We start from the raw sequence: 22,691 nt of genomic DNA, 5'->3' as shown, positions 1-22,691 counted from the left end.
AACTGATTCTAAGTGCCACAAAGTAAGGGTCAGCTAGAGAGTTCAACAGTTGCTTTACACCACTTAATATAAACACCCTCCAACAGCCTGAGAAAATGCTTAAGGGAACAGTGCTGAATGCAATGTTTGAGAACAAGGCCTCTGATATTCTGCTTATAGACGACAACGGAGACCAGCAGCAGTTTTCTCACTCTAACAAAGCACAAACAAAATTTCAAGACAGGTGGTCCGGTCCAACAGTGTATCACCCAATAACATGACCCTCAGACCCCAGGGAAGGCATTAGCATCAACTTCACCTCACTGCAAATGACAGCACAAACACCAAACGTTCAGAAAGGAAACTTGAAGATACATAAATAGGAGCACAGATTTAAAAGTCCTGGATTTCAGGGAGATAAATCCCCAAAAAGAAACTTCTGCAGCAAAGCGTTCTCTTGGTTGTGAGTTGCTGTTTCCAGTGTTGTGTTAGACAACTGCTTGCCAGCTGTTCTTCAAAAGGAGGAACAGATCCTTCTTTACTGCTCGGACAGAGCAATGTGAAAAGCAGTAAGATGTCAGCTACTTTATGTCTTCTACCACAGGGGGTTACAAGATGGGTCCTATGCTTTTGGTAAAAGAGAACCGTTGCAGGACTGAATTCCTTGTAGATATCGGGTACGTCTGTCACAGGGCTGTTCAGCACCAAAGGAAAAGCTGATGACTTCCTGAAGTCACTGTGCAACTCAGCAAGAGAGCTCCAAAGATAATGTATAGCTACAGATTATGAGATTTCCTCTTATCACGGTGCCAAACCCTGTTTACTATATATAGTTTCAGCTGTTTATTCAATATGAATGTGCACTTCTGAATTAAGAGTGTGCTCACAGATGAGTGGGGCCCATGAGTAATTCTGACTCATAATTCCTGTGCCTCCAGGGCAGTTTCTGTGTGAATGGCAATATATGAGTACATCAAGTAATTGCTGAATACTGATGAGATTATGCTTATTTGTGCTTAAAGTTTGTTTCCGTGGATGGTTTTTTGTTTGTTGTTGTTTGGTTTTTTTTTTAGATTTATTATGAAAGTCTTAAACTCCTGACCACTGTTACACAGCACCACAGAGGAGTATATGGCAGTACAGAAAAGAGTAAAGCAAACTTCATAGCATGCACAGACGAATATGTGAATTCATCATCTACTCCCCTCACTCAGGACATCCAATGCATGCAGTTTCTGAGAAAAAGAATTTACAAAAAGCCATGCAAGGGTTTAAAAAAACAAAACGCCACAACTTGAGCAGTATTTTAGTTATTGAATTAATTATTCTAACACATAAACACCATCAGTTGTCTGTGTTTTCTTTGATCACTATTATTGTTCCACATCTTCAAGCTAGACAATGTATATAATTGAACCTCAGGAACACTGTGAATACTGGAGTTCTTAATGTCCACACTGCATGTACCCAAGCATAAACATTTGCCTTAAAATCCTATGTTTAATTATCAAACGACTTTATCTACCGGAAATGATAGATGAATTTAGTAAAATAAAACTTTTCATGATTTTATATGAAAATATATGTTCACATATATATGCACACATATGTATATATAAACATGTATGCATACATTTATACGTATATGCAAGAAAAAATACACCCTTCAGGTTACATTTGCTACATCACTGCTTCATTGAAATTCAGGAACTGTTTTAAGGCACAACTGACCTTACATGATTAGTTCTGAAAGGTTTACTTCTTTGCCACACTGATTTGTGACAATCACCTTGCTGCTCTGAAGTCATAAATCTCTGCAGACATTATAGGATGCCTCTCTCTATATTGGCATGCTATCAGAAACAGTGATGATCATTTTATACTACTGCAAAAAGATGGGGAACGCTTAGGAGACACTTCTGTTCATTGTTCTCTGTTCAGATATTTATGACTATATCTAGAGATAAAAAAATATAAATTGCATTTACATATTTATGAGCACTTTGATGCAATATCTTCATTTCGATCAAAATGCCATCAATAACCCTACGTTACTATAATGCAAGTCAGAAATCTAACTACAATACATTTGGTTTTATCTTTTTTCTAAGAACTTCCTAAATTAAAACTAGTAACAAAATAGAGTATGAGTAGCGATGACTGATAAACAATGAAAATAGTCTGCACTTAGGGGCAACTACAAAATGGTAAAAACCTAATCTCTTATACCATGAGACCTAAAAATATCTTTCTTCATTTTGAGAAGCAGAAAAAAACCTTGTGAGAAAATATGTGGGCTGCAGAACCATGCAATGCAAATTGAAGAGTGCAGGCAGAAACTCACCTCTAGCTTTGTTCTTTGTAGCAGCCACTGGCAGCAAGGAAAAGATTGCACAAGAAGAAGAGAACAAAGATAGATTAGACAGAAGATTGAGCAAGTTAAGAATACAGAGAAACTTTATCACTATTGATTCAAAGCTAACAAACACCGTTTCTAGGATTATTTGACCTATTTATTTGAGAAACTGCAGTACTAGGAGATAGTCAGATCTATGATTCTGTCAGATGATGTGTGTTGAGAATTTAGAAAATATATCACAAAACACACTCAGAAAGCATGGCGAGAAGTGCAGAAAAATCATGGACCATTACTCACAAGTAAGTGAGAACATATGCACACAGATTTGTGAATTCTGAAACTTACAGCACAATTTGCCTTGCTTCATTCTGAAGTATATTCTGAAGTACCTAAACCTTACGTCATTCCCTTGCTCCTATCTCTTAAACCACCATTCACCTGTGAAGCTCATGCAAACAAACATCAGTTAAGCTGCTGTTACCATTATTAATAACCTATGTTATACGGTTGTTGTTTTCCTTCACTGAAGTCTGTATCTTCGGATTGTTTGTGCATTGTAACGGAGCATGCAAGGCAGAAGGAGCAGACAATACTTTAACAAGCAGTGATCAGTGTTCAGACTCAGAGAAAAAGGGACAGACACTACAGCCTTCTTGCATCTCCCGAAGCAACCGTTTAATGCTGTGAGTTCTAAAGGGATAACACGGTCACAAAAATGATAGCTTAAAATGTTCTGCTATCATCTGCCCTACTGCCAGATCAACAGAATCATTACTTTCTGTTTTCTGAGGCTTATAGATAATGTTGCTGAAATATAATATTAATCAGAACCTGAAGAGAAAATGGAATCACTGTTGTACTGTACACTGTTATATACACTGTTAGCTGTAAATTACACAGAAGATAATACCCACAAGTCTTTAAACTCTCAAGAGCACTCTGAACAGGCATTCATTTAAGATCATTTTCATAAAAAAGGTACCTCAGAAAAAAACCCCGTAATTCTTCTTCTGCTGGCCCTTCTAAGGCAGAGCTACATGAACAATTCAAAGGCAGCTAGAATTGTGACCAAAAGACAGAAGAAAAAAAACAAAAAAAAAGGAGAAAGACCAAAATCCCTTTCTGCTTTCCCTGCTTCTGTTGTTCACACCGAAAGGTTCTATGTCAGTTTTTGTTGGTTTTGTTTTTTTCACCTTACCTAGTCAGATGCCTCACCAATCGATCGCTACTTAGACAAGTAAAAAAAGCATGGCAGTAAAGGCCAAGTTGCCATACATGAAGAAATTGTTGAAATAATAAAACTTCTAACTGTATGAATGCATTAAAAAATGTCAGTTCTCTAGATTTTTTCCTTGACTTTTTTTGTGTTTTTTTTTTTTAAATTATTATTATTATTTTTTATTATTCCTTCACTGATTCCTTCTCTATTTCCAGATGTACTATTCTGCATTGTCATCATTCTCCTGGCAGTGGAAACTAAGCAAAAAAGAAAAGCAGTCCCGTGATGAATGAAATCAGCTGTACTCCATGGAAGAGCTCTGCTTTGGTGGAGGTACAACAAATCATGATGCTTCTGCAGAGCTCTTTAAATATGGGTGTTCAACAACACATATTCACCCACAAAACAGCCAGTAAATCTTACATGCAATAAAAATTGCTCCTGTAGTAAACAAAATTAATGGTGCCATTCTAATTTTGTAATAAGTGAACAGTTTCTCCTTCATGCAAATATAAGTTGATAATGAATGCGTTGAGTTCATCAGCCTGTTCATTTTCTTATGCTTCCCCTTCTTTTTCAGTCCTGAGAATTACATCTACATGAATGCATTGTCACTTTGAGCCAGAATAAACATAAGAAAGGTCTGGAGGAAACACACCCTCCCCCAGTGATTAAAAAGCAACAGGGGACTTTATAATCACATTATTCATTCAGAATAATATATATATGTGTGTGTGTATATGAAAATTAAATATGTACTTTTAATTGTTCAGAATATAAACACACAGATATATGCATATGTGAATTATATAATCTTTGTGTATGGAGATATATATATGTATATATATATATATGTATGTATATATATATAACACACACACATGTATAGTAAAAGAATCCAACCGTTCTATGATTAGACAGCTTTATTTTGAAGCATGAGCACTAGGTAGAGAATGATTACCTATCATGTATCAGTAAATAAAGAAAAGATATAAATGAGGTTGTACATTATAATTGGAAGTAGGACAGGTTACTAAGCTTGTTAGTCCAATTATAACTCTCTGCAAATCCACTAATAGAGGACTAGATGACAGTAACCTTCTTAAAAATGTCATGTTTGATACTTGTAAGTTTTTCCATTGACAGCACAGTCCAATTACAAGTCAATTCGTAAAGTTCAAACTGCACAACAGCCAAATTAGCTGAAAATGGTCTTTCAAGATATAATTCTGCCTACAGAAGGGAACTAGCTGGAGCTGTTTCCATCAATGACCCATCTTTTTGATACCTAGCATGAGGGAAAATTCCTTTTCATTGTCATCATTGAGGCCAGTGTTTCTTTTCTCAAAGGTGAAATATTTTTTCTCTTCCCTCTCTAGTCTCCTTGTCACTCTGCTGTAAAGAGAAGACAATTTTCAACCTATATCCAATATGTTTGAGATTTTTTATCCACCTCTTCTTCTTCTTAATAAATGAAAAGTCATAGGAGGAGACAAGTATAGATAAATGTTTCAAATCAGCATCATCAAGACTGAAATTTAGCAGAGGAAGGCTGATCTCTTGGTTAGAGCACCAGATATGGGATAACTTCGCTTTTTATGCCACAGAAGTCAGTTACAAAAGAATTGTGGGTTTCAACAAACAACATTACAAAGGATCTACATTTGCTTTACGTGCTCAGCAAGTCAACTGATTTCTCTGCATTTCACATAACATGTTCTCTTTTTCCCCACCTAGACTTCCTTGCTTGCTGCCTGAAGAGACAAGCTCTTCAAAAAGCTCTTCTCGAAGCAGTATACTTGTAGGATACTAATTTGAAACGTCTGTAACACAATTAGAATGGATTTGGTCTGGCCAGTAATTATTTATGGGTACAATGTAACATGAAAAGGAGAATTTACTGTATTTGGCTGGCACTTACTTTACTTGGCTAAATTAACAAGCCAGTTGGGAAACTGGTAAAAAGGAAAGACAATGACTACTGGTATTTCCCCATGTTCAAGGATTTCTTTAAAAACAGAGAACACATTTACAAGGGCATTTTTCTTTCGTTACTCTGCCTTGCCTTTCTTAGGAAATTGATTTTGGATAAGGAGGCATACTACAGAAAAGTGTGAACAGTGACCTTTGCTGGAATTTAAGGAAGATTTCAAAGACCAGAGAGTAAAGACAAAGAGCGAAGAAACACCATATTCTCAAAAGTCAGGCTGAAAAGTATGACAGAGCCACTAGATTTCTAGGTAAGATTGAGAAACAAACAACAACAAAAAATATCAACAACTCTCTTCTAGTAATCCTTAGTTCTATCAAGATTAAAAAACATTTTATTTTTCTGAAGGCTTTTCTGGTCACAGCATATGAAAAAAAAAAAAAAAGTTGGCTAGTAAGGAAAGGTCTGGGAGTGAGGGGATCACAGAGCAGCAAAAAGTCACGGTCAGAAATCTCGGGAGAGTCCACCCCGAGGGATCAGGAAAGGGGAGGAAAATTGTGCCAAGTCCTGAATCGTGGCAGTTAATTTTCACAGAACTTACGTTTCTAGGGCATTTTAACACCAGAAAAGCATTTCAGCTGTAGCTGTTTTGCTGAAACAATGTTTTTAAAAAAATCATTGCCTGAATGTAAAAAGCTGGATTCAAATTTCAAAAGCTCTAATACACCCTTTCTCTCAAATATCAATAATACATTGTGCTTTATTTTTCTGTGATATATCTTTCTGACTTCTTGCTTTTTGTATGCCAACAATTGTTAAATTACATTCTTTGATAAATGGTGGCTCCAACTTGTTCAATATTTTCTCCACCACTCAGCTGTCTCTATGCTGTTCAATTTTGTGGACATTTTTAGACAGATTTGATATAGCATTTATTTTATTTTTCTCGTATATGTGATTTATTATTCGATTTGGGGTTTTGTCTTTTGTCTTTGGAAAAAAACATGTCCTTCCAATTACTTCAATAGCTCAATAAAGATAAAAAAGGGGGAAAAGTATTTCCCCCAGATGTCCAGCTTACCTAACCTTTTACTTCACAAAACAAGGAGAAAGAAAAAGAATAAAAGTGAAAGGTTTGAGGTCAGTGTTTTGTTCTCATTTCACCTATTACAGGTACTAAGAACACAGCTAGAGGAAAAACCAGCAAAATATCTAAATGTTATAATGACTAAATAGCTCTTTTCAAGAAAAGAAACAAGATGAAAGTCACAATTATGAAGTACATTGCATTGATTTTCTCCTGAATACAGAAACCTACAGTTCCAGGAAATCCAGAGGTCCTCTCATCTTCAGTAATACATTAAGATATCAACAATGCATATGATGGACATATTTATTCATCTGTACTTTTACTACAGTCTTAAAAACTTTAGCAATCAAGCAATACTAAAAATTATCAGAGAAGAAGCATACATTAAAAAAACCCCAAACAAACCTCCCTCCCCAACACTCCCAACATATAATGCAGATTGCCAATTCTCAAAAGAAATGGGGTTATTTTTACACTACCTAAATTTGGATTTTTTTTTTTTTTAATTTGATGATGATGATAACTACAGCTTTTTTTTTTTTTTTTTTTTTTTTTCCCTTTTTTTTCCCTTTGGATAAACCGATGTATTATCACTGGTCATTTAGGTCACCTAAATGCCAGCTCTGATTCTCTAACTGGAATTAGAGAAAGCTCCTCTGTGTGACAGAAGGCTTAGCAGGATCATGTTCTCCACAGTATAATGCAAATTATTAGGCTCTCACACGCAGAGACCCATTCAAAGCAAAGGTCCCAGTATGTACCGTAACACAGCATGCTCTACCACCGCCTTTTCAACAACAGCATTTTCCAAAAGCCACTGAAGAAGAAAGAAACCACCGCCGTCACCTGAAATTCTTGGTGGGACTTTGAGACTCCTGCATTCAGGAAGATATTGCTGCCTAGTCGTGGAGAGGCCAAAAGATGACAGAGAAACATGGGACCCTGGAAGGTTCTTTTAGATTAGGATACCATTAAAAAAACCCTAATTACACCTTCATAGCTAAATTTGTTTACTTCTGATTTTTTGACCTCTCGTTTGATTGCCTTTATTGATATGCCTTTGCATTTTGTAGTGAATATTCTTCTTTGCCCCTAAGTTCTGCACACTCTTCTCATGGAGATTTCTACAGTACTAGTTAGTAGCATTTGCAGATATAATTAGAATGCATATATTCCTAGATAAGTCTTCATCTCTTTATTTGTATAACCACTAAAGGTCTGTGCAGTCATGCATATGGAATTATATGGAGTTAAAACATGCAAACTTCTATTATTTATTATACATTTGCATCATTCTATCTATGACATAAGTTCCTAAGATGACATCAGGTAACTTCCCTCAGAAAGAGACACATTTCACTTACTAACATAATCGTTCAATCTTTGAAAAAACAAGAAGCTTTTTCATTCATTTAATACATTTTTCCCTCAGGGTTTAGGAGAAAAAATACAAGTGAAGTGGTATGCAAAATAATATGTGATTCTGCAATGACAAAGATTTGATTCATTTCTTTTATTGCAACTATAACATTAATGGGTATAAATATGGTATGTATTTAATATGTGCTGTATACTAGGGATTACGTATATGGTTATTTGTAATAATTTTTCCTTTTGGAACATACAATGAACTGTTGAAGAAACAACTGAAAAGGGGACAAAAATGCAAATACAGAAGGCTTGTGAATAGTCCAGCTACTGCATCCTCTGGGTTTGAAGCAGCATGAGTTATGTTTGGACTTCTTTTAACAGATTGCTTAACATATTGTGAAAACCTTTGGTGACAGGGATTCCAAAAGCTGTCCAGGTAATCTGTTTTAGTGCATAGTTTTCCTCTCAATGGCAAATTGATTTCCTGACATATAACCTAACCATAATATGTAAGAAACTAGCCCAATTACTTAACCCTTCTCATACCTTTCATGAGTATAAATAACAACAGAACACATACCCCTTCAACGTAACCCTTTGCAAATTTGAAGACTTAAGATTTCTCCTGCGTGCCTAAACAATCATGTTCTTCCACTTTCTTAACATATGCTTTTCAACTTCCTTTTTACTGTCTTTCCTTTTTTTTTTTTTGCCCCATGAATTTTTTACAATTCATTTACATTGTTTTAAAATCAGGCAAGATATCCAGCTGAAGTGGCACTAGGGCAAAGTGGAATAAATACTTATGATGCCTTCCACCTAGCTCTTTGGCTGTGCACTGCAAAAGAGCAATTGCCTCTAAGAGAACAGCATCACATTGTGTTCCGCAATGATCCCTTAGTCCTCCTTTCCATATTGTTGTACACCTGCCTATTGACTATTTCACTTTCACATATTTATTTTATAATTTCTAAATATCAGGCTTCACTCCTGTCTTTAGAAGATTCTGCTGCTTTCAAGTTTCTTCCCCATCTTGAAAAATAACCCAGTCGTCTAATTCCATGAATAAATACTAACTTGGCTCTTAATCTATGAAATACAAACCTATTTCAGATATACATACTGTACCACAGTATTTTTACATATTTGCTACTCTATTGAATATAACAATTCCTGACAGCAGTAGCAGATGTTCAAATGCAAGATTAACAAAGATGTAAAGGAATTCGACTGTGTTCAGCGTTTTTACATTCAGCCCATAATTAGCAAAAAAACATAAATAGCAACTTGTTGCTAAACAAAACCAAACTAATCCATTGTACCTCATGTCCCTCCTACACAAACACTGTAAAACCTGTAAGCAAGACAAACATACTACATAAACTAACATGCTGATTGAAATGACAAACCAGTACTATATACTACTGCATCTAGCAAATATACAAACTGACCATACATCCTGGGCAATAATAGTGGGCTCTTCCGTTACTAAATGATAAACAAAAAATCAAAACAGCAGCTGCTGTATGTTTTTTACTGTGCTCTGTGAGAAAAAAAGTAACATTTACAGAAGTTGTTTTTAAAGCAGACTTTTCTGTATACGCAGAAACTCTAGAAACTCTATTAAATTCTGTTTTACAGAAAATGTAAATGAAAGAAAATGTGGTGAAAGAGCACAGACTTCAGTGTTTTGGTTTTCCCCCAGCAATATCGCTCTACAATTCAATGTCAGGTAATGACAGAATATTTTCTGGTGTTCAGAATCTTTTCTTTCTAACCCAACAGAATACAGATTTGCAAAATAGTAATTACTGAACCCAGATAATGAGAAGCAATTCATATACTGGAATGGAAAAGCTGAAATGACTGTAAGCATCTTTCAAACTTCCTAATATGCTGCTAAAAACATTAAATATTTTAAAACTGTGACTAGATTATCACATGCAATGACTTTTATTATGCCATACTAATCACAAGGTATTGAAGAACATACAGCTTCATTCTATTTTTGAAAAGTAGACTATAAATATAGTAATTTTGTTCTCGATACTCATTATAACTGGCATGATGGAGATCAGCAGAAGCATTTTATAATCTAAACATCACTAGAGTTCAGGATTCCAGCTGTAGCTGATTCAAATTAGCAGCTGGAAACAGATAACAGTATTATTTGTGTATAGCGAAACTAGAAGATGAGTATAGTCATGCCCTAAAGGCTCCTTTTAAAGACATCCAGACAACATGATTTGCCTGTCCCAAAATGCCAACTTTATGCATGTTATACTAGAGCTGGACACATCAAGCAACACAAGTTGCAAGTAAGCAATTTCATAATTTGCTGGGATTCCATAAACATCACACAAATTTAATTTGCAAATAAATAATACAGTTTGCAAACAGGAGTAAATGCAATTTTTATATTTATTTATCAAGGTAATAGAATGTTTTAAAAAGGGTGTATAAAAGCAACTCCAAAGTAGTGGAATGATGAACTCCACGAGTCTGTAAGTGTGGTTCTGTCAGGCAGAGATACAAGTACTCAGTTCTGCCCTCAAGATCTCTTTTAACAGGTATTTCAAAACTTAAACCAAATATTTGAAAATCTTTGACATTCAATCAGCAACTCAGACAACCTATCAAAATTGTTTGTCATGCAAAATGCGCATACACACAATTGCCCAGCTTCCCTGTTTATGTCAGGTCTCCAGAACGAGTAGAAAGGAAAATGTCCTGCTTGGATACACTTAGCAAACTGCTTAGGCACAGCTTGGCTGTCATCACATACCTGACTGGGCACAATCAGCTGTAAGCAGTGAGCTTACATTTCTTCTCACATCTGCAGATCAGTGCATGTAAAACACCTGAAACTGTGCCTCGTCCATGTTGCTAAACCCAAGAGCAACCTGTGACATTCAGGTCTCATGGTAGGTTTTGGGGTTTTGTTTGTTTGTTAATATAGATGCTCTCCTACATTATTACAAACACATTTTCTGAGTCTATGATGCTTATATACATTAATTACCATTCACACTCCACAGATCTGATAACCCACAAAGCTTTATGTGTTCTCCTTTTTGAAAATAAGCCCTATACAACCACGATGAAATCAGAAACATTATAATCAAAACCAAGGACCTAGGTAGGCAGGCAAACAGCTAGAGTTCTCCTTATGTTACTTCTACATTCAACTAATTAATCTACTGCAAACCCTAAGAATGTTTTGAGAAGGCAACTGGCTTTCATCGCACGGTTACTCCTCCTTCCCTTCCCCCCTTCCCCTTTTTTTTTTTTTTTTTTATTTACTAAATATCATAGCCCATGGGATGTCTGCATAAAGTATACACCTGTATAAAAAGTATTACATCACTTCAAAAACAGACCTCCTGTATGAAATGATTTCTGAATAAGGTTAAGGTGCGTATTAAAGGCCACTGGGACAGCAATTGAAGCATGTGGAAACAAGCACATAACTTAAAGGACAGAGAATGAAAACCTTGAACAGAAAAGTAAGATTCCCACACACCACCAAAAAAATTTAATAAATTATCAATTTAGGCTTTTTTGAGATATCAGAAGGCAGACTTGGGTACCTGGCAAGACTGGTGAAACAATACCATAATAAGGGAAGTGCAGAGCTCAATCAACAGGATTTTCATAAATTTACATGGATGTCAGTAAATATGTGCTAAATCTAAACTCTTTTCCAGTTGGAGAATGGGAATTTCAGATAGTGACTTTTCAGTGATGATTTTATTCAGCCATTAAAAATTCTGCACATAATTTTCTTCACCACCACTTAAAATCACTGCAGGTGACACGTCAAGAAATACACTGGAAAGTTTAACCCTTGTCTTGACCTGACACATTATAGCCATTCCTCCTGAGACCTGGAGAGTAAGTTTCAATATTCTAGAACATGGCTCCTTTGGAAGCAGTGAGCCTTACCTTACAGAATAATTTAGAGACATTAAAATACCTTCCAAATTGAGGAACTGTATGCATTACTCCTGAAAATAGCTATTTATATGTGATGATAATTTGATGAAAATTCTATTAATTAAAAATGCATAATATTATACATATTAAAATTTGCCTTAATTTCTGAAGAGTAATGAAACCAATTTGCTCAGCAATTTTTCATTTATCAAAGCAAATTAAAAACTTTAACCTTATCTATACAGTAATCAAAATCTAAAAATGTAATTTATGTCTTTATGAGTAAAGTGGTGAAGGTGTAATAGCAAATCAATCATGGCGGTTTTTTAAGACCCCTAGAGAACAAAATAAAACTTATGCTAAAGTAGTACTAACCACACTCAAACAAGCTGGTTTCAAACACATACTTCATTATTGCTTCTTCAAAACAAGGCAGACAGACACATTGCTTTCCATATGAATTATTCATTGCATCTGCACCCAGTTTGGATGATGTGGAACTGAGGGTGAATATTTCAACATGATCATATTGCTGTTAGTGAAGTAATATCAAAAAAAGAACTCCTGCTTTTTTTTTTTAATGTGATTTACTGCCATTTTTCTACATTTTTCTGACAGTTCAAGAAACATGAGTAAAATGTAAGTAAACAATTAAGACTGCATACTATATCTAAAGTTCAAGTATTTGACCAAGAATTTATCATCTGCTATTCATAATCATATTAAAACATAAGGCTAAGTACTATCTTGTTCTTTACATCTAACTTCACAAAAAAGGACTCTGCTTCAGTCTCAGAAATAGAAAAGACTCACTGCCACTCAATTTTGTCAGCTAATATAAAATTTGATGCTTACTATTGCTGTTAGGGTGAAAGGTTGCCTTGGCAATACTTATTGAGCAAGACATATTTTTGTAGCTTGGATGAGACATTTAAATGACAGATTATTTTTACAGAGGTGCACTGTCCAAAGATAAATTTCATCCTTACTATAGATATTTTTGACCTCACACCACGTTTCATTGCATGTTTGAAATTTTACCTATCTGCATTAAATTCACAATTGACTAGTCATATTAAAAACCATTTCATTTCCTGTATGTAGTTCTAATCTCCCTGTCTGGTTTTAAATGTATACATGTGTTGCATATACAAACGAATGCAGTAAAATTTGTCAGCCATTCTACATCTTCCCCATAGTTACAAGAAACATAGCTGAAAATTCACAAACTCAAACAACTCACAATTCCAGACTTAAGAACTTACATGCACCCCTCACCCCTTTTTGTATAAAGAAATATATGCTGATCATGCTCTATTAGAATGAGACTGCAGAAACGAATATGCAGAACCTACAAGCATATGCCTGAATATTCAGAATTTGAAAACTCATAAGACAGCCATTAGGCTTTTCAGGCAGAAAAAGTAATATTAAATTCAAAATCTTAAAAAACTTAAAGAAATTAAAAAAATAGTTTTGAAGAAGCCATAATTGTTCAAATATGTTCAAATATGATACTCTTAATTGCAACTTGAGTTGCAATTTTGTTTGATCTGAGCATTAAAAACATTGCTATTCCTCCTTTAATTATAATGCCATTCTACTGAAATTGTTTGTAGGCAAGATTCATTTAAGAGTTGATCTACATTTACAGCAGCTGTCAGTAGTCCTGGCTCTCCATATCACTCTCAGGTTACTATATGCAATAATACGTCTAAAATGTTGGTATTAAAAAAGCTGGAAGCAGTGTCTGTAAGGGAATATGTAATCTGGAAGCTTTTTGCAGCAAGAAAAAACAAAGTGATTTTTAACACTGGGGACTAAGCTCATGGGCTGAGAAGCTCTGCTTAGGTGGTCAGCAATTAATGTCAGAAAATTACATTTCTATTTAAACTCCCTTCAGCTTGCATTTCATCTGCATTAGATTCAAAAGGGGTGGCTCACAATTTGCCAGTTCAAGAACATCCACAGGCTGCTGACATGAGCTGTTGACATGGTTGTCACAGCTTTGTTCTGTATCGGAGCCTTTCATTATACACCCTTCTCTCCTGGTCTTTAGTGTACGTGTTGGCATTGGTTCCAAAATAGACCAGATGCATTTCATCAACTGCTCAGTTCTGTCTATGAGTCATCAAAATAAGGACTTATTAGAGAACATCTTCATCAGGGTGTGTGTACGCAGTCACAGTATAGTCAGCATATGCACCTGGCAAGCAGACTCACTAATGACGGCACATGGTCCACTGCAGAGAAAGCACCAAATGAGTGACGCTAGAAAGGACCGAAGTGAGAAAAACAACATCCTGCAAGTTCTTCTGCTTTGGTAGAATGAAAATTAAAAGAGTGAAGCATCACAGCTTGTAGACAGCACAGGATCTTTAAAAACTGAGTCTAGGAGATGTAGCAAGTTAATAAATTGAGATGAATTAAAAAACAATAGAAGACAAAAGAAAAAGATCTTCAGAGTCAAGAAGAAAAACTAAAAACCAGGGAAATAAAAAAGATGAAATGAGAGAAAAGAGGGGGGAAAAAAAGAACAAAACAAAAAAAGCCAAGATTAAGTGGAAAGAAGGGAAGACAATTAAATTCTAAGATCCAGATCACAAAACTCAGAGAAACAAATGTATATGAAACATACTACTACAGAAATCTCAAAATTTTGAAGTCCAGTCATCTGTATTTTCAGCATTTCAAGATTGAGAAAGTATTTCTAAAGCAGTAAGAGATACAGTATACACGAAGAATGACTTAACCTCTACAGTAACTGCAAATTAATACTTAACATAGTAACACAACAGGAAAGTTTTCAACTTACTAAAAATTGCTTGTTTACTATCATTACAATGGTCTCCGCCTGTGCTCGTTCCAACACTGCCACAAAGTTGTTACATTACTCACTTTATATAAACAAACTCCCTTCTTACACGTAAGGAATAAGCAAATAAGCGTGCTTCTTGCACTTCTCAGTTCTCATGTTTCTTTTTCCCTTCACATCAGTGAAAACACTCCCAGAACTTAAAAGAATATGAATGTATAACTATTTATATATAAATTTAAGATATATATTTGTACATCTAAGATAACCATATTCTGTTATAGAAACTTACTAATTATGGTAATTATAAAATATGTAACATCACTATACAATAGATAACATCCATTATTATATTCTATGAAAAAATCTCCTATGAAAGCAATTTATGTGTGAGATATTGGTATGAATGATATACTATATAACTTATAAAAGTGTGTGTGTCCACACACACATTACTGCCTGTAAAGTGTAATGCATTTTGGTACATATGAACGATGAATGAAATCCAATTAGAGTAACATGTACAGTCAATTGAAAAATGAAAGATGAAAACACTTTCGTGGAATCCTTTTGAGAAATTTTAGAATAATATTTTTTTAGGAAATTAAAGGAACCAAGTATAGTCTGAGTGACTTTTTAAAGGAAATGTTGAAATTCTTGGAGTAATCCTCTTAATTACGACTTCTGAAGTAAAATATTATTAGGACTTCTATGATGAAAAATGTGTTACAGTAAAGAAATGCTTTGTGAACCCAGTACATTTCTGAACGGTACAACAACTGCATATTGAGTCTTTATAGTATTTTGATTCATAGTGTGAGTTTGAAAACATCCTGAAGATGTTTCATATGAAGAACATATCCCAGACAAATAACTACCCATGGTATCCCTCATTAATGCAAACCGAAATCCTCCCAGGGAGAAGAGAAGGAAAAAAAAAAAAAAGGAAAAAGACCAAAAGACCAAACACTAAAGAAGCCTGCAAGACAGATGAAGAAGTTACTATTGGGTATTTCTAACTCATTCCTTGACACCTCTGCCAACATGCATCTTCTAGACAACATTATTACACAATTACAACAAACTAAACAAGCACACAAACCCCCTTTACAGCAGAATAGTGTTTATATACAGCGTTTAGCTTGAATCATTGCTGGAAATAGAGGAAATGTTTTGAAATGTCACCTTTTTGTAGTAAAAACATTGTACAATAAAGTATTCTCAGTGAAAGAATGCAAAAAGGAAGGTGATGTTGCTATTTTTGTTTTGCCAGCGCAGCACAGCCAAAAGAGATTTGTAGTTCAGTGACGGAGCAGCAGAGCAAACTCCAGCTGTGAACATGTGCTCTGTGAGATTCAACCAGGACCCTAGCAGCTAACTGGGTAGCTCACCAAATTATACCAACATGTTCTTGCCTTGCCCACCTCTTGGAGCATGCCAAGGCAGATGGCAACAACAGAGGCATCCCCGTCCTTATCCTAGGAAACCAAACAAACATTTCAGGGCCACTCCTGAGGAGTTTGTACATGCACCTCTTTCATATTCAGTACAACTCTTGCAGTTTAGAAGTTTGCACATGCAGTCAGTCACAGCATAAATAGAAATTGGCAACACAACTATGACTACTCCTCCTTAAAAACCTCATAAGCCTTCTCTTCAAAGAGATTTATGAATAATGGGAACTAAATAATTCATGGCACTGCAGATGCCAGTCCAAATAGCCTCTTCCTTTTTAAGGTTTCAGTTTGTAGATGTGTGATCAAAAGCCTTCATCAGTCATGATAGTGGCATTTGTACTCAGTCCAAACAAACCGTATTTGCATCTGAATGTTTTTCATTGAAATGAGAGATATAATATGCAAGCCAAGTTCCAACTAAAAGGCGTTTTACGCTATTTAAATTCAGTCAAATTAAAGGCTGAATGCAACCTAAAAGGTCTACTCTCAGAACAGTAATTTGACACATCATAAATAAGACACATTTTTTGTTAAGAGTACCTCAGCACTTGTCTGAAAATTTTACACAGCATCCTAACAGTGCTGCCTCTTGAGGAATAACACAGAAAATTCCTACATATAAAGTCATGAAGCAAAGAGAAGCTTAATACACTGCCTCCAGTGCAGATTTCACTTGTACGCAGTAACATGACAGCAAGCACGTAAAAGTAGTTGCTCTGCGAAGGCAATGTTAACCCGGAAGAACTTGCTACTACATCTTTGAGCAAATACCTGCACGTCTTGTATATCAAATTATCTCCCTATATAATTAACCCTGTTTATTAGTAAAGTGAAGATCAGTCTTTGCCATGTCCATTGTCCAGCTTTACTACTATAGTTAGAAGTACCACAAGCCGTCCCTCGAAAAATAACAAAGGCAAAAAAACCAGTCCATAAAGGTCTCAATTATTAAATGTGGAAGAAGTCTCAGATATTTCACCTTGGGAAGAAAAAAAGCAGCAGGACAAATTAAAATTCTTGTTTATGCCAAGGGGAAATAAACACTACTCTCATGAATTGGGGTTAACACTAAGATTAAAAAGTCTATTAAGTGCTTAAATTACCTCTTCTTATGAACCTAAGTGTGGATAAAAAAGATAATTCTTTTTAATTATTATGGGGGTTACTGCTGTTAAACTCTTATTGTTTCCCCCTCTTTTTTTTTTTTTTTTAGGAAGTCTTCCTACTGTATTTAGCAATGACATGAGCTGGTGAAAGAAGGAAATCAGATATTATGTAAGACCCTATAATGATGCATGTCACAGGTCAGTCTTTTCATCTGAAGTACATCTGGGCTGCTGTTCCTTTGGGTTTGTCTGGTTCTAGTTGTTTGGCTTATTTAAAACAACAATATATCAGCTTGCTTACAGAACCCCCTGATATTGTTATCTAGAATGTATTATATTGAGGTCTTAATTTTAAAGTCCTTAATTTAGTAATTAGTATATGCACCACATACGAGATACACTGTGATGATCCTATTGATGTTTATATTCAATCATATACAACCTATTTAAATATTTAGAGAATGTTTGATTTTAAGGTATCGCTGATTTTGATATGGAAAGAGTTTACATGAATAAAGGGTAATGAAAGGAGGAGGAATGTACGCTAGAAAGCAGGGCTACTCCACAGCACGAAGGTACAGACTTCTCAGGAAAACAATAGGGAATGGCTTGTGGCAGACTAGCACAACACAGCACCAACACTGTGAATGTTAATGAGTAAAGCCAAGGAATAACGCTGGAACATCATATATTGGAAGATGACACTGATGAGGGCAGATGTAGAAAAATGATTATCAACTTCAGACCCCTAGAGCAGCACGAATGAAATGACATCCTTGTGTTCTGGGAAATAAAACAGGCAACTTGGATAGAAATAAAGACAGCCTTTAATTATCTAAAAGTAAATTGGGAGCAGCCCATGATAATTCAGAAGTGGCATTATTATAGAACACAATGCAGAGTTAATTCAGAAATCAGTTTGTTCAAAAACATCAACAGCTGGGTTTAATAATAGGCACAATGAATCAGAAATGAAGAAAAGCTTGAGACAGAAGATTATTGAGCAATTCCAATCATATTATTAGATTTACAACTAAACAATGGCAAAGGACCTGTATGTTAGAATTATTTAAAGGAAAACAATAATTTGGATTGATGAGCTGCAAGAGTGTCAAAAATGAACATTTTTACAGTGCTGTTTTGACTAGTTGTGTTTCAGAGATGTTTGGTTATGCTTTCACCATGGCAAAGGTGACTTTCCCATTCCTTCATTATTTTTTAAATACAATAAATGCTGTCTTGACACCAGACCAAAGTATCATTAAAATGAAAAAAAAAAAAAAGCTTTAATGTTAAAAAAGGTTTTAATTACACCATGCTACATTCTGATACTTGTATTCATATTCAGTAAGGTCTCTTTCTGCAAGCTCTCTTACTGTTTCTATAATTCCCATGGTGTATGATTTTTAAATTCCATTACATCTGGGAAAGCACAGGAAGAACACAATCAGACTATCAGATGATTAAAGCCAGTACCACTGGAAAGCAAAAATAGTGTCTGGTTGCAAGTTTAGTTAGAATGATTGGATATTTTATTAACAGATTTGTAAAATTGTACTTTGTACAACACATGGTCAAATTTTACATTTAAAAAGTAAATACGCAAAGAAAATACTGTAGTGCCATGTCTTGTTCTGCAGACAACAGAAATGAACACTGTTAAGTTTTTTGGGGTTTTTGGTTTGGTGTTTTAAGGGAGGAAAACAAGGCTGTGCTGTCTGGGCAAATCTCAGTAACCTGAATATGATTAATATTTTGATTGACTTTAGTAGACTATGAATCAAGCAATAATTATACCATTAGATTACTGAAAGAAAATAATAGTGATTGAGGAAAAATAAACGGAAAAAAGGGAATAGGCCTAGGATGATCTGTATAATCTGATATCAACCTTGGCTAGATGGAATTGCATTTTGCAGCATCCTCTAATGCAGCAATTACCAGTAGTCACATGTATATATTATTATATATACTTATCAGGCGAGATTAATGATTGTTGCACAATGTAAATCATTGACAAAATAAACTAACCAAAAAAATTTATTAGTGAGAGTATGCACAACGAATATAAACTTTCTTCAAAGACTTGCTAACTCATATAATAAGATCCAGCAATCAGTATGCAACCAATACTGTCATAGCAAACAGCTAGCTCATGAAGTTCATCTAGTAACAAAGAAAAAAAAAAGAAAAAGAAAAAGTATCGTAAGAACAGAGCAAGGAACTGTAAAATGCTCTGGCTCTTTGTGGGTATTATGCATGGTTCACCTGTTGTTCACATCTATATGTTGAGGATCAATACAACTAAAAGGAAATTTCCAGTAAGGTGATCACTGGCTGTCAATGCCATGATTTTACTCCCTAAACTGCCACATGCAATTTCATACTTTCACCCTAAAATTCAGTGGTGTATTGAGAAGCAGCATGTAACTTTATCAAGAATTACGTTTTTAAAAGCTGCATAGTTCATTCAAGTATAGAAAATTATTTGTTATTCTAGATCTCTGAAAGCAGTAAAGCAACTGCCACTGAGGAGTACGGGGTCATTTATAAATATATAATTATATGCAAGACAGACAGATGAAGGTCTTCTTCAAGCTTAATGTCAGAGCCAGTGCAGAGTCATCAAAAGTCCATGAAAAACTATAGTAACAATAATCCCAGGTAATTTAAAAACATGCAGTTCAGAGTACTGGAGAAAACATTAAGGACATAAAAGTGTAATAGTAATTAAGAGAATTAAATACCAGAAGACAGTCATCTTGACATGCTACATTATTTAACATTAGGCCTTTTTATACAGGAACTATAAAATTTTAGAAAGACATATAGATTTTTTTAGACCATAATTACATTTTGAATTAAGTGACCATAAATCTAGAGTGAATGTTCCTGTACTCTCATGCTCATTCCTCAACCACTTGTGCCCAGACCATCACCCCCTTTTATGCCAGGATCAATACATTTTCAACTGCATGAAGAGTCAGATGAAGGGACTGATGCAGCTGAAACTAATTTCTTTGCATTGCTGTGTTTTGGATTCAGTTGTGGTTTGGACTTAAATTTATCTTTGCGGATCTAATTACAAACTACATTCCTTCACTATATATAACTATAACTGTTTTATATGTCACTGTCATAAAAAGCAATATTGCCCTTCCCTTCCATCTTTAATGTGCAAATATTATATAACATGCATTATAATTAATGTCAGGAACGTCAAACAGCTATCAGATATAATCTACACCTTGCCTCACAAATAAGAAATGAATACTAACGTAAGAAAACCAAATAAAACCACCATACAACTTGAAAATTTTGGCATCTGTGAACAGGAGATATTTAACAAAGCTAATTTGTAATTAGTTTGCTAAATTTGACTGAAGTTTAAAGTTGTAGCTTTAGAGGAACGTACTTCTGACAGATCATAAATTTACTATCAGTAATAGAGCTACTGAAGACAGAACATAAGATTACTAACACTTCTTATAATGTTATTCTAACATATATTTAAATTTTGACTGAAGTGGTCCAAAAGAAGGTAAGGGATTGTGGGGTATGGGAGGAGGAAGCCCACATTTTATATTAAATCAGCCAATCAATTTATCAGTTGGGAAAAAGTGTAATAAAATAATGAAAGGTATAGTAAAATTTATCCAATTTCTTTTGAACTTTATTCCCTGAATATGAAAAATCTGCTTCTATGAAATTATACTAAACTTTCAACTGCAAAAAGGAGCCACTTTTCTAAGGCAGGGTTTAATTAATTTATGAAATTACTGCTGTGAAAGTTCACTGAGACAAGTATTAAAGCTGCTTTTTAAAAGGGCTGGATAATTTTCTGATAATAAACAACAGTGGCAGCTTTGTAAGCAAAGACAGTGATGTAAGAGTAATTAAATCTATTGCTTCAAGGTATAAGTAGAATCCCTCTGCCCAAAGTACAGCATGAATATTATTAATAACATTTTCTTCATACCATAAAAGTAAACTCCTAGGTGAATTATGTTATCTGTCCCGCCTCTTAACCTGTTTGTCGCTGCCAAGGGCAGCATATGAGACTAGAGAAATCCCTGGGTTGACTTGGTCTGGCAGTCCCTACTTTTCTATGTGAGGTGCTACAATGCTATCAGAAAGGGAAAAGCAGAACTAAACCTCCCTCTTCAAATACCCTTCATCTAGTCAAACTCTAGAAGACTACACCTTCGTTAGTATTATCCACGTAATGCTAAATCATTTGCCATAAATAAAAGTGAGCATGACAAATTACTCAATAAAAGGAAATACAGACTAAACAAATTTTACATTTTCCAACTATCTTCTTGAAATTCCTATACTGTTGCTTCTTTTTCAATAGTGTAACTGAGAAGAGAGCGGAGAAAGCACATTATGCAAAAAAGGGGTTGGAAAACATGGAAAAGGTACATTGCATACTTATGAAATACTTATTTTTAATTGCTAAAAAGAATTACAATTTTTTAAAATTTATTTGGACACTGGCAATGTAACATATGCACATTACTTCCTGCTTTAATACTTAAATACCTTCTTCTGTGACCAAACACTTCAATAAGCGAAAACATTAGAAAATGTGAATAAAAGCTATTGATCCAGCAAAATTAATAAAAGTGAGGAAAAGCGGAAGGAAGCGCATATATGTGGAAAGCCATAAAAACATGACACAAAATTTGACTGTCTTTGCCTTATGCAGATATTTAGCAGAAAACTTACAGCTTTAAGACAACACCTTTCAGAATACTTCACAGTAAGTCTATTACGAATACTGAGGAAGCCCACAAAAGTTAAGTTTATTAGTGTGCACCTATTAAATGATTGAAAGAGGACTTCGACATTTTATTAAACATATGTGATGTCAAATAGATTTGCAACCTGATCACTTTTTGGCACCTATTGTCATATATATACAACAAGAAATAAAATAGTAAATATAATTAACAACTATTTGGTAGGAGCAGTCCAGCAATGTTGCTTGAAACCAGTAAGGCATGTAAAAATAGTGTCCCACAAACAGAAAACACCTCTACGAAAGGAAATGGTGAGTCAAATAACATTAAGCCAATAAAGCAGGCAAGCTACAGGAACCTGCCATATTTCCTGATGAATGTTTTTTGTACTTTGTAATACAGTAACTGGGAGGACAGTTTGTGAAGAACTGCAGCCAAAAGACGGCTGACCCGCACCTGGAGTCCAGGCGGCCGCACTATTGATCCCTGCAGCACCGCCGCTGGTAAGGCACTCATCATTAAGGAATCAAAGCTGAAAATCCCTCACTGCTGAGGTGTCCCTGGAACTTGTCAGCGAGGCTGCTGAGAATGGGCACGCTGGTTCTGCCACTTCTTTCCTTCCAATTACTGCAAAGAGCGGTCAGGAGAAGCTAAGCCATGCTGCCTGCTGCCCCTGCTCCTTTT

General features: G+C 35.0%; 1 protein-coding gene across 3 annotated transcripts in view; it reads right to left on the bottom strand.

The window, feature by feature from the left end:
- The window catches only part of CADM2 (cell adhesion molecule 2), a 670,542-nt gene that overhangs the window by 231,211 nt on the left and 416,640 nt on the right, over nt 1–22,691 (bottom strand). For 2 of the 3 annotated variants that reach the window (XM_055702988.1, XM_055702990.1), the window contains exon 2: nt 2,324–2,350. The exons of the other annotated variant lie outside the window; for it this stretch is intronic. In XM_055702988.1, coding sequence (XP_055558963.1) covers nt 2,324–2,350 — 27 coding nt within the window. The remainder of the gene's footprint in view (nt 1–2,323; nt 2,351–22,691) is intronic. 3 annotated transcript variants of the gene reach the window in all.

This window comes from Falco cherrug, chromosome 2, assembly GCF_023634085.1.
Source record: "Falco cherrug isolate bFalChe1 chromosome 2, bFalChe1.pri, whole genome shotgun sequence".
Classification (NCBI taxonomy): Eukaryota; Metazoa; Chordata; class Aves; order Falconiformes; family Falconidae; genus Falco; species Falco cherrug.
Note: the sequence above shows the minus strand (reverse complement) of the source record. Positions and strands in the feature narration are given on the sequence as shown.